Source organism: Leopardus geoffroyi, chromosome A3, assembly GCF_018350155.1.
Source record: "Leopardus geoffroyi isolate Oge1 chromosome A3, O.geoffroyi_Oge1_pat1.0, whole genome shotgun sequence".
NCBI lineage: Eukaryota > Metazoa > Chordata > Mammalia > Carnivora > Felidae > Leopardus > Leopardus geoffroyi.
In genome coordinates this window covers 39,457,244-39,470,385 of record NC_059336.1, presented here as the reverse complement: position 1 = coordinate 39,470,385, position 13,142 = coordinate 39,457,244, and the positions used below count along the sequence as shown (strand labels likewise).

General features: G+C 38.5%; 1 protein-coding gene across 5 annotated transcripts in view; it reads left to right on the top strand.

Annotated features, from left to right (window-relative positions):
• Positions 1 to 13,142, top strand: part of SEL1L2 (SEL1L2 adaptor subunit of ERAD E3 ligase) — a 122,518-nt gene that overhangs the window by 58,211 nt on the left and 51,165 nt on the right. For all 5 annotated transcript variants that reach the window (XM_045445350.1, XM_045445347.1, XM_045445346.1 and 2 more), the window contains exons 4-5: positions 1,918 to 2,020; positions 6,463 to 6,625. In XM_045445350.1, coding sequence (XP_045301306.1) covers positions 1,971 to 2,020; positions 6,463 to 6,625 — 213 coding nt within the window. In that variant the 5' untranslated portion in view covers positions 1,918 to 1,970. The remainder of the gene's footprint in view (positions 1 to 1,917; positions 2,021 to 6,462; positions 6,626 to 13,142) is intronic.

Genomic DNA, 13,142 nt, shown 5'->3' with positions numbered 1-13,142 from the left:
TTCGTAGGTTTTTTTCCCAGTACTTTTCCTCTTTAGTCATGACTATAGATAACATATAACTCAAAGCAGAAATTAGATACTAATAGTGTCTCGTGTTACTGAATTGATTGGATACCTTGAAGCATTCGAAATAATTGCAAATTAACTTTTAAGTTAAAACAATTTTTTTAATTTAAAAAAGAAATTGAACAACTCTGATGGTTTGTCAGGGAGAAGAAAAACAGGAACCACTTAAAGATTTTTGTAGTCTTCTTAATGAGGCATCAAACCTCAAAATGCCTCTCTTTTTAAATGGTTTCAGGCATGTTTTACCTAATCAGAGGTTTCACTGTGTGTCATAATGGACTTCAAGAGGCACTGTGATGTGGAAGGGAGTGTGAGTGTGTGTGTGTGTGTGTGTGTGTGTGTGTGTGTGTGTTGCACATGTGCACATGCACTGTGTGGGTGTAGTAGGAGCTGTAAAACTGACTCTCCCTCCAAATAGCTTTCTGCATCTGTAAACTGATGACAATGGTTTGAAAATTGTGAAGTGTTATATACGTGTTTGAGAAATATTATTGTAGCAGGTAAAATTCCATTTCTTTATTTAAATCCTATAAAATTAATTCTGAGCCCTCTTCCCAACACGGCAAGTTGTTATTGGTACTCTCTCTGTGTGTTTTCCCCAAGGTCTCAGAAAGGTTGTTGGGGAGGAGGAGGGAGACTTGGGCAGAGCAAAATTTTCAGGGAGATTTTCTCCTCCAATCCTAGATGCACATTGGATATCTAGGCGATGTCCATTTCTCGGTCCTCATATTCTCTTGGAATCTTATAGCTCTAAGGTTTATGGGACATGTTCAGACAAGGGAGTCTGCAAGATGAGACCTTGGTGCTCAGATCATTTCTTTAGAGTACACCAAGCAGCCCCTTCCCTGAAGACCTTCTGTCCTGCTTTGTACTTGTGGAACCTTGCATCGCTTTCCCAGACTGGGGAGCGTCCTTCTCCTTCCTACCATCAGAAGCATCTTTCTATCTCCTCCACCCTCCAGACGCTTTAACAAAAGACAGGAAGAGGATACTTTTGTTGACAGCTTTTATCTTCTGAACAAAACCAAGGTGATCTTGAAATGCAGAGGTTAAAAAATAAGGAGAGTGTAAAGGAGGAAAGGAGGTTTTTTCGGTTGGTTTTTTAATTAAATTGACATAAGTCAAATTAATAGAAAAACAAATCTAATTTTATATGGGCGAGTAAGGCTTATAAACCATCCTGGGGAAGTAAGGGACTAGGGCTTCAAAGGGAAGGAAGACAATTCACAGGAAGATGGGAAGAGCAAATGTTTGATAAACAAATGATTTTCATGCCATGTAGAGACAATAGGACAGAGAGGAATTTGAACAAACATGACCTACCAACTTCCCCTATCTTACCACACCTAGCCCATACTCTGCATGGTTATCTCTGGTGATAGCTATCTTCCTGAACCAGGCCCTCTATCTAAATTCTTATGGGCAGTTAAGGGGGAGGTAAAAAGCTCTTCTTGAGTCTTTCCAGCCTTGAATGTCTTCAGCTCAAAATAAGCCACATGCCGAAATGGCACATATTAGGGAGGTTCATCTGAACCCCCTCATAAGAAAAACCCAAACTAATATGGCAGCACATTATTTTAAAAATATAAAACATGGGGCACCTGGGTGGCTCAGCTGGTTAAGTGTCTAACTCTTGATTTCAGCTCAGGTCATGTTCTCATGGTTTGTGAGACTGAGCCCCATGTCAGGCTCTGTGCTGACAGCATGTAGCCTGCTTGAGATTCTCTCTCTCTCTCTCTCTCTCTCTCTCTCTCTCTCTCCCTCCCTCCCTCTCTCTCTCAAAATAAATTTTAAAAAATAAAATATAAAACATAAAAATGATGTTATTTTTCCTTGTTTGCCCATATATAGTAAGAAAGCAAGCAAAGAAAAATTTCACAGATGAAGGAGACCAGCTGTTTAAGATGGGCATCAAGATTCTCCAGCAGTCTAAAAGCCAAAAACAAAAAGCAGAGTAAGTCTTTATCCAGTTATTTAAGCCAACTTAAATTCCTGGCTGAGAAAATTGAAATTGAAAATTGAATTGTTCTATTCAAAATCTCGTTTGTTGTTAAAAGCTTATTGGGATAACAAATAAGTTTATTTGCCCATAAGCTTTTGTTTTGAAAAGGATCAATTGATGTTTAAAGAATCCTACAAATTACCAGCCTAAACAAACAGAATTGTATATGAAATTGTGGTCCTTACACTTTAAGTGAAATTCAGAGTTAAGGCACTGATCTGAGTATTCTGTTTTGACTTTTATTTATTAGGTATTTCAAATAAAATAAAATCTGTTATTTGAATTAGAGTGGTTGTTTTAGAATGCTTTATTCTGCCTAACTCAGCATTTATAGAGCACTTTGTGGTTTTCAAGGCACTTTCATGTATGTGATTCCATTATATCCCAGAACAGCCTTATGAGTTAAGAAGAGCTTCATGTTCCCCCTGTAAACAGCTGAGAATAGAGATTCAAAGATGTAAGTGAGATGATCACAAGTACACAGCTGGGACGTAACCAAGCTGTGGCCACATGGTCTCACTCCATGTTCATCATTTCTCTTTTTCCTTGTCTACTTTGTCTGACGGGGAGGAAGAAATATCTTGTCCCCAGAGTAGAGGGATGCAACATGAGGTCCCCCCTCAAGTCTCTAATTAAAACCTTGGGATTGAATCCTAGCTGTGCCATTTACTGGCTGTGTTATCCTGGACAAGTTACTTAACCTCCCTGTGCTCTGGATAGTGCAGTCAGGCTTTTAGGAGGATGCCCAACACATAGTAAGCAGAAGATAAAGATTTGTTATTTTTATCTCTAGTCCTCTAAATGGTAAGAGGAAGAAGGTGTGGGAGAGAAGAAAACAAGTGTGTCCCGAAGCAATAATAATAAAAAGAATGGGCTCTGTACCTCCAACTAGGAGACATCTGTTTTCACACAAATTGGGCATACCAGCTCCGGGGAAAGCAGCCCAGTGCTGTGGTAGCCGACCCTAGACAGGGCAGCAACAGAGCTCCTGAGTTCTTTCTTAAAATTCAAAGCTTCCCAAAAGAGCATAAGAGTATAGAGGGTAAAGGGGCACTCAACTATAAACAACTTCCATTTATTAAACTCCTTCTTTGTGCTAGTTATTGTTCTAGGTATTTATGTATAGAATATCATTCATTGCTCACAATGATATTAAGAGTCATAAATTATTATCCCCAAATTATACAGGAGTAAATGGAAGGTCAAAAATATTCTGTAATTCTTCCAAAGCAGCAAGAAAGGAGGTAAAGGAGTTGGACCTCTCTCTAGGGAAAGTTAGAAGCTCCTTATAAGAGCAAAGGAAACCATCCCCTACAAAACCTGGGTGTCATGCTGAGCATGTCTGGAGGCTATCATGATGAGTATAGCGTTAAATCAGACCCCCCAAAATACAATCTGGCCTGGTATGGAAGTCTGCTCATTCATGTGCTCACTGAATGAAGGAGTAAGAATAAAGAATTCTCAACCCAGCCCACCTAGATGAGAGAACAATGGAATTCTGGAAAGGGGCTGGTCCCTCAGATTTCAGGTTAATAGCAGATGAACCCAAGATGAAGGCCCACTGGGTATACCCTGTTAAGTTCAAGGAAACCCTAGATTCAGTCTAAAGGGACAAAATCACTCTTAGAAGCTCCCAAGTAACTATCCACTTAACCTTGATGGGTGCCTTCCTCTTTGGCTTAAAGAATGGGAGGAAACCCCAGCTCTGAAAGCAGACCATCCAGCAGTGCAGGAACTTACATGCCTACCTAGGTGTCATTCAATCTCAGGCTATTCTTGCCTAGCCTATCCTTGCTAAAGAGTTCCAGAAGAGCAGCTTTTTTCTTTCTTTCTTTCTTTCTTTCTTTTTTTCTTTCTTTCTTTCTTTCTTTCTTTCTAAGATTTTCTTTTTAAGTAATCTCTATACCCAGCATGGGGTTCGAACTCACAACCCCAAGATCAAGAGTCACATGCTTCACCAACTGAGCCAGCCAAGCACCCCAAGAGCAGCTTATCTTTGCAGTCGCATAGATACATGAGAAGGTGCATAAAGCTGAGTCCCCTGACCCTTCCCAGTTGGTAGATAGAGAAATGAAACCAAATCTGTTCACAGCAAGAGACTTCAGGAATTTGTGGGCAAACTGAGTGAAATTTCTTCAGTTATCAGGACGGTCAAGCCAATTACATCTAATATAGCCATCTCTAAGATTCTGGTCAGAGGACGGAAAAAACACCCTACTGACCACAAAGGAATCATTTCTCTCCCATTCATTCCTCTATCCTATGCCCTCCTTGTCCACCACTTCTTGTATAAGATAAAGGTGCTACCAGTCCTTTTGGCTCATCGACACCCACATCTTGACCCCATTCATTCACTAATTCATTCAGCTACAAATGGTCAGTAGTGCTAGAAGTAAAGATGTTAAGCGAGCATATGTCAGGGAGACACAAACCTGTCTGCAGGAGTCAAGAAGCCTTGGAGACAGCCGGAGTTAGCTGTCATTAAGAATTACTCTCCATTAGCAAAGATTTGGAAGTAAGCTGCTGCCCTACGCCAGGTTTCTAATGTATCCTAGAGATGCATTTAGTCTCCTTCTTCCCCAGCACCTACCTTAGCATCCAATACCAGATTCTTTAGAAATTTTCCAGATACCTAACTAAACTTTCTTTTGGGGATCTGCTAATGCTGCCCAGTTTCTCCTACATTTTCCATCTTGGGGATTGCAGCCCAGATCTTAATCCTACCTAATGTACCAACAACTTTCCTCAGCCCTGGGTCCTGCTTTGTATTCCTTATGTAACCTTGGACTTTCCTGACAGGGGACCAGAGACACCTAGAGGAATTGATTTTGCAACCTTTTACTGCCCCCTGGGATCAACAAAGGCTCCTGCAGCCCATCTCAAGTTTCTCTGCCCTGTTCCATGTTGGTGCCCTTCTAATCCCAAAAGGCTATGTGGTTGCAGCAGCAAACCATGTGACAGAAGGGCTTCAGGGAATCTGTGTCCTGATGTCATGCCTGCCCCGGGATGCCAGACATCTGTACTCACTGGCCTTTGAGACCTTCTGTCTTATTTGCCTTCTGGTCCCCAGAATCTCAGCTTGCTCTGACCATGGTTAATCTCTGGCTTCTTTTGTTTCACTGGAGTCTATTCACTGTGTTGGCATCCAGAACCCTAATGCCTATGTAGCTATCATTCAGTCCAAGCCCATTCTACCCTGCTCCAGCCACCAAGAACAGATTCATTTAGCATTGGCACGGACAGGCGGTACATAAAGCTGAGTCTCCTGATCCTTCTGAGTTTGTAGTAATGGTAGATTCGTGTATTTGTTCCTATATTGGAATCAAGGTCACCAGTAGAAGTTGCTTTCTTGTCTTACCGGTACCAAAAAGGAAATTATAAAAGTAAAAATAAACCCCAAAAGTACTCTCTGTCTCTGACACAAGTTTTGACCTTGAAAGGCTCTCCATCACTACTTGTTATACACATCAGGTCCAGGTGATTTCTGACTGGGACTCAGAAAATACAGTATAAGGCAATCCTATGGCATCTATCACTAAGCTTTCACACCATTTACCCACAAATTACAGGAGAACAATTGCCATGCTATGAAACTTTGGAATTTATGCAATTGTCATTGTCACCGTTGTCATCATCATCATCATAGTTAAAATTTTTTTAGTGCTTACTATGTACCAGGCACTAATGCCAAGCACTTCATTTGGAGTATCTCACTGAATCTTCTCAGCAACCCTATGAAGTTAGTGCTATTATTATCCCTACTCCATAGATGAGAGAAGCACAGAGAAATTAAATAACTTGCCTGAAGCTCCCACACTAACAGGTGGTAGACACAGATTTTGAACCAGGCAGTCAGACTTTAGAGTCCTAATAACCATTGGGTTTTATTTGGTTATTGTTTTTCCACATGGTGCTGAAGAATATGTTCTGTTTTAGAAAATTATTTCAGAATATAAAGAGACTTTTGTTTTCATGATAGTAGCTCTCTACATGTGACATTCCAGTTTTGATTATTTTTTTTACTGGTTTTGATTATATTCTTACATATTTCAGAGTTCAGTTTGTAAAATAAATACTCCTATAATGTGGGTGGCCATGGGAAAGTTCACTTTTAGGACAAGGGCCTCAATATTTCACTTCACTTGGTGAATAAGCTTGAAGCATATTTCTCCTTTTTGCAGCTTCACTGTTTGTCAGATATATTTGAAATTGTCATCTTAGATAATGTAGGGCTGGAAAAAAACCTACTGGTCTATAGATGTGATGGACTTCAGCTAAATTTTATTGTTAGCAGCAATGACAACTTGGTCCTACTTGTTAGAAGTAGTCTGAAGAAGGGAGCAGAAAATTTCATTTTTGATAATCAAACCTCTACCTTCATATTTTTTAAACAGAGCCTATGTATTCTTTGCCAAAGCAGCTAACATGGGAAACTTGAAAGCTATGGAGAAAATGGCCGATGCTTTGCTATTTGGAAATTTTGGTATGCAAAACATAACAGCAGCTATCCAATTATATGAGTCCTTGGCTAAAGAAGGATCATATAAAGCCCAAAACGTGAGTTTTGAACAAAAAGTAAACCTTACATAGTAGATAAATGACATGTGAAAGGAGTTGGGCAATAGTATTCCCACTCTACCACATGAACACAGACCTAGGGAAGTTACCATAATGCACTGAAATAGTAGTATCGGCGTAGGGACATAGCAAGAGCCCTGGGCAAATTCTTCCAGTTACATAGGTAAATGTCAGGAATGGAACAGAACTGCTGTCTAGTTCAGCCTCCCATCTTAGGTCCATGGATGTGTTATGAAATAATTTGAGAACTCTAAACCCCTAATATAGTTACATTTAAATTTCCTTTTCTATTTTACTAATGCATTTCATTTTATTCAAAGAATAACATAAGAATTTCATAAAGTATCTGGAAAATAGATAGATAGATAGATAGATAGATAGATAGATAGATAGATAAAGCAAGCCCTTCGCAAGCCAACCATTCTGACTTAACTACTGATAGGACTGCTTTATATTTTTGCTTGGCTTCTTCCTCATGCACCTCTCTTTTTACATCATCTTAATCACAACACAAATGCATATATAATTTTGTTTCTGGCTACTTTCACTTAATGCTACACCAAAAGCTTGTTTTCATCTTGTTAGTCTTTTTAATAAAAACATTTATTTCTGATTACAAAAGAAATTCATTCTCATTAAAAAAAAAAGTCTGAGAATTCAGACAGTATAAAGAAGAAAGCAAAAGCTGTCTAAAAAGCTTTCCTCCCAGAGATCATTTTTGGTATCATCCAGTAAATTACAGAAGCTAGACTTTGGAGTCAGAAAGACGTAAATTTTAATTCACTCTGCCACTTGCTTATTAGATCCCTCCTTAACAAAATCCTTTCCCCTTCTACACTCTCTAGTTGTGTTTCCCTGGTAATCTAATAGGAGTAAAATGTTAAGTTGTTTTTAAGTAGCATTGCTTATGATTGCAATGACTTCTATTTGGCAAACTCCCTTTGTACTGGGGCAAACAAACTAAATTAACTGTAAATACCTGATGGTGGTAGTGATTCTCATGAGAACCCTGGACACTGTACCTATGAAATCGTTACTTGAGGAATGAAGATCCTGAACCCACTCAGTATGGATCTCACCTCCTGGAGTCTGAGTCATCATCTGAAGGACCAAAGACAATGGCTGCTGGAAGACTGTGTGAACTGCAGCAAGAACTCCCACAGAAGGGAAGGCCTGATGCTGCCCTGCTGGGTGACCATCATTCCTGTGCTGTATCCACCTGAATAGACTGATGGCAAATGTAGCCTATGAGTCTCTCTGTTTGTTTTGTTGAACCAGAACCTGGGCCAGAAGACCCCTGATGGGTGGGACAACATCCCTAATTTTCATCTCTGGAGTTAGGATATGATAAAATGCTAGATACTATGTCCATCTGGTTCACAGCTCTATCTCTAATAAGTCTGCACAGTGCCTGGGACAAGAAATATATGTTCAATGTTGAAGCAATTAATGATTGAATGAGTTAATGGAATTATTAACTGAGGATTAATTAATTAATTGAGGATTAAAGTAATGTATGAAGGCGCTTAATTCCATACCTGGAACTTTGTAATCATTCATAATAAAGAAAGGATATAAATATTATCATTACTCCTACTATTATTATTATTCTAGAATTTTCCCATAACGATGTAGAATTTTCTTACAAAAATGAGATACTTTAATTGCTATTTCTTAATCTCCTCTTTACTCACTAAATAATATGCCATAAACATCTTGCCATATAAATATATATAGATCAACATCACCATTTTAAATATCTGTATAATTTTAATTAATTTAAGTTGTTGAATACTATCTTTACCCCAATTAAATATAAAATATTATATTTACAAAATATTAAACAGATTTATAAATGTTATAATAAAATATGAGAGTTTTAAATTTTAATTACCCATATTTGGTTAATCAAAAATATAAAGTTCCAAGACAGACTAAATGTTACCATCATGTCCAGCACTAAAAATGATATCTCCTAGGGGCACCTGGTTGGCTCAGTAGGTTAAGTGTCCAACTCTTGATTTCAGCTCAGGTCATGATCTCAGGATTGTGAGATAGAGCCCCACAACGGGCTTTGCACTGATAGGGTGAAGCCCGCTTGGGGTTCTCTCTCACCCTCCCCCATACACACATACATACATGCTCTCCCTCTCTCTCTCAAAATAAATAAATATTTAAAACTGATATTTCCAAATTCCTTTTCAAACTAGTGAACAGGTACTTTATTTTTCAGTGGGAGTATTAATTAGTTAATTAAGCCACTAGTTGTTTTGTGGACACCTACTCTGTAGCAAACATAATCCTAGTTGATGGGTAGAAAAAGACTAATAGTTCACAGTCCTTATGGGTCAATTTGAAATGTAAACATATAATTGAAGCACAATTTATTTTTTAATTTTTTTATTTAAATTCAAGTTAGTTAACATATAGTATAGTCTTGGTTTCAGAAGTAGAACTCAGTGATTCATCTCTTACATATGACACCCAGTGCTCATCCCTGAAAGTGCCCTCCATGTATTATGCTAAGCAGAATAAGTCAGTCAGAGAAAGACATATATCATATGATTTATACTCATCTGTGGAATTTGAGAAACTTAACAGATGACCATAGGGGAAGGGAAGGAAAAATAAGATACAAACAGAGAGTGAGGAATACCGTAAGAGACTCAAATACAGAGAACAAACTGAAGGTTGATAGGGGTGGGGAGTTTGTAGGGTAGAGAAAATGGGTGATGGGCATTGAGGAGGGCACTTGCTGGGATGAGCACTGGGTGTTGTATGTGATGAATCACGGGAATCTACTCGTTAAGTAGATTACACTGTATGTTAACAAAGTTGAAAAATTAATTAACAAATTAATTATTTTTTTAAAGTGCCCTCCATAATACCCATCACCAATTTAACCCATCCCCCCACCCACCACCCCTCCAGCGACCTTCAGTTTGTTCTCTGTATTTAAGTCTTTTATGGTTTACCTCCCTTTGTGTTTTATGTTATTTTTCCTTCTTTTCCCCCCATGTTCATCTGTTTTGTTTCTTAAATTGCACATATGAGTGAAATTATATGATACCTGACTTCCTCTGACTTCTCTGATTATTTCTCTTAGCATAATTCACTCTAGTTCCATCCACGTTGTTGCAAATGGCAAGATTTCATTCTTTTTCATCACCGAGTAGTATTCCATTGTGTATATATACCACATGTTCTTTAATCCATTCAACAATCTATGGATATTTGGGCTCTTTCCATACTTGGGCTATTGTCAATAGCACTTCTATAAACATTGGGGTGCATGTGCCCCTTTGAATCAGCATTTTTGTATCCTTTGGATAAATACCTAGTAGTGCAATTGCTGGGTTATAGAGTAGTTCTGTTTTTAATTTTTTTGAGGAACCTCCATAATGTTTTCCAGAGTAGCTGCAGCAGTTTGCATTCCCACCAGCAGTGCAAAAGTGTTCCCCTTTCTCCACATCCTTGCCAACATTGCTTATTTCCCGAGTTGTTAATTTTAGCCATTCTGACAGGTGTGAGGTATCTCATTATGGTTTTGATTTGTATTTCCCTGATGATGAGTGATGTTGAGCATCTTTTCATGTGTCAGTCAGCCATCTGGATGTCTTCTTTGGAAATGTGTCTGTTCATGTCCTCTGCCCATTTCTTCACTGGATTATTTGTTTTTTGGGTGTTGAGTTTGGTAAGTTCTTTATAGATTTTGGATGCTAAGCCTTTATCTGATATGCAAATATCTTCTCCCATTATGTTGGTTGCCTTTTAGTTTTGTCGATTGTTTCCTTTGCAATGCAGAAGGTTTTCATCTTGATGAGGTCCTAATAGTTCATTTTTGCTTTTATTTCCCTTGCCTCTGGAGACATGTCTAGTAAGAAGTTGCTGTAGCCGAGGTCAAAGAGGTTACTTGCAGCACAATTTAGATAGACTACAGTATAAAATGCTTCAGGCACAGAAAAGAGTCTAACTGGTTCTGCCAGAACAGGTAAGGAAGGCTTGTAGGAAGAAGTGACATTTCTACCCAGTCTAGAATATTGGATATAGGCAACATAAAAGACTTATTTGTCTCTATTTAAATAAAGTTTTTGATAGAGTCAAACTACTACTCCCAGAAAATAAATTCCAAATTAACATAAATCGTACATAAAACACATGGATATCAGAGCTGAATTCAGTATATCACTCCCCATACTCTAAGTAATGTAGTTCCAGCCACAGATCACCCTCTAATCCCTGTTAATTGACCCTGAAATTCTTGCCATGGGTTTGAAGGAGAATCAGGTAGGAGAATGTCATTGGCTGAGTGCTAATCTGATGCCAGGAAGAACAGATCTAAATGCATGTCTGTTGGCCATGCCATCTTTGTAGAGAAAAGCAAGCATTGTTGGGACAGTGTTATAAAAAATGTGCAGTTGCAGACTTCAGCATGGTATGGTATGGTAACAGGGGTTCTGGAGTCAGAAAGTTTGACAATATGTGAATGCAGTTTCTACAACCTAATGAGCTTCCATCCTGTTCATTCTTTCAGTGTCACTTCTCTAAACCTTAGATGTCCCAAACCTGAAAAGGGAACTGATAAGAAGGCCACAGTACTTTATAAGGTTGTTGCAAGAACCAAACAATATGTACACGATCCCTTAGCAGATGTTAAAGAACACTAATGAATAATGTCGTGTAACACTTTTAGTCCTAACAGCTTTGTCTTTGAAGTCAGTCAGTCCTGGCTTTACATCTCAGCTCCAATACTGGCTCTTGTGACCAGCACTCTCTGAGTCTCAATTTCCTCCTCTGTAAAATGGGGATAACATCTGTCTGATATATGTGTGTGTTTGGTCTCAGGAGGATAAGAAGATAGAATATGAGTGCAGACAAACATCACCTGAAAGGCTGAGATTGACCTGATACGCAAATTTCAACCAAACTGTTTTATTGAAATGCTACAATACTAGATGGCAAAAAGTCTCTGTCCCAAGCACTTCCCATGCTCTCCCTGACATCCTGGACACTCTTATTCCTTACTCAGACTCCCCCTCCCCTCCTGACCTCCCCATGATCTAGTGGCCAAATTGTTAACAACTGGATGAACAGGGAGCTTACAAGACCCTGGTCTAGTACTACAGCTGGATTGCTGGATTCTATTCTGTAATTTTGTTGTCATCCCTGTCATCGCTATAAGAAAACCTGTTTCCAGTAGCAAGTCTGCTTAAAGTTGATTTATGTCCTTGTACAAAGAACAACTAAAGAGATTCTGTGCTACAACTAGTTCAATGACTGCAACTAGGATGGCCACAGGCCACATTGACTACAGCTTTCTAATAGAGAGTTAGCAGGCTAACAGGCTGGGTGTCCACCTTTCTTCTTAGGCTGTTTGTGCCACCCAGGTACAGCAATCCTGCCTGCACTCTTAGCAAATATTTCTGGAAACTGTGAGGACAATTTAGCAACAGCAATGTGGCTAAAGAAGCTGGAAACATATACTAAGAATGGCAATGAAAGAGAATGAGAGGGATAGAGATAGATAATGAAGAGTATGAAGACACCAATCTCTGGGGAACAAACAAAGAACAAACAGAAATAATGAAGTGTAATAAATGGAGAGCCTAGGGTGCCAGAAATCTAGCAAAGACCTGAATTAACAAAAAATGAAAAAGAGATGAATCCATATTATAAAGGGGTAGTAAGGGGTCAGGGGAAAATATAATTTCAGGCTATGTATAAAGGGAAGCTGGATAAAGGAAAAAAGGCATAATGATTTCTTTCACGTACTCTGAATGGCTTATCCCACAAAATTCCAAATTGAAGGATATTCTGATAAGAGCAACAAAAGCATTTATCAGTATGAACAGAGTTTTTTATATTAATTTTCAAAGAAACTATACCTTCCAAATAATAAGAACTGTTAATTAACAGAGTAGTCTTCATGAAAATGGTAGAAATTGAGGAAATAGCAAACAAAACTAAGTCACACACTAGAGGATGTCCTTTAAGATACTGTACTATACCAGCTGAGAGTAGGTAAATTGTATCACTTTTATTTCTGATTCTCATTCAGGAAGCAAAAATTCAGAATTAGAAAGATTCACTCTTAATATCAATGAATAGCTTCAATAGGAAATTTGTCAATTTGCCAACAAGAAGGTAGGGTTAAACCTCATTCCTTTAAAAATCACAAAATAGGGGCACCTGGGTGGCTCAGTTGGTTAAGCAACTGACTCTTGGTGTCAGCTCAGGTAATGGGTTTGAGCTCCTTTCAGGCTCTGTGCCAACAACGTGGAGCCTGCTTGAGATTCTCTCCCTCTCCCTCTCTTTCTGCCCCTCCTCCATTTGTGCTCTCTCTCTCAAAGTAAATAAAAACTTAAAATAAAATAAAAAAGAATAACAAAATAGATCATCCACGTTGTATCACCTTAAAACTTAATTTAATTGTGATAATCTCTAAATGGTGGTATTATTTGTAATCATTTTTTTTTAAATATTTTACTGGGTTTTA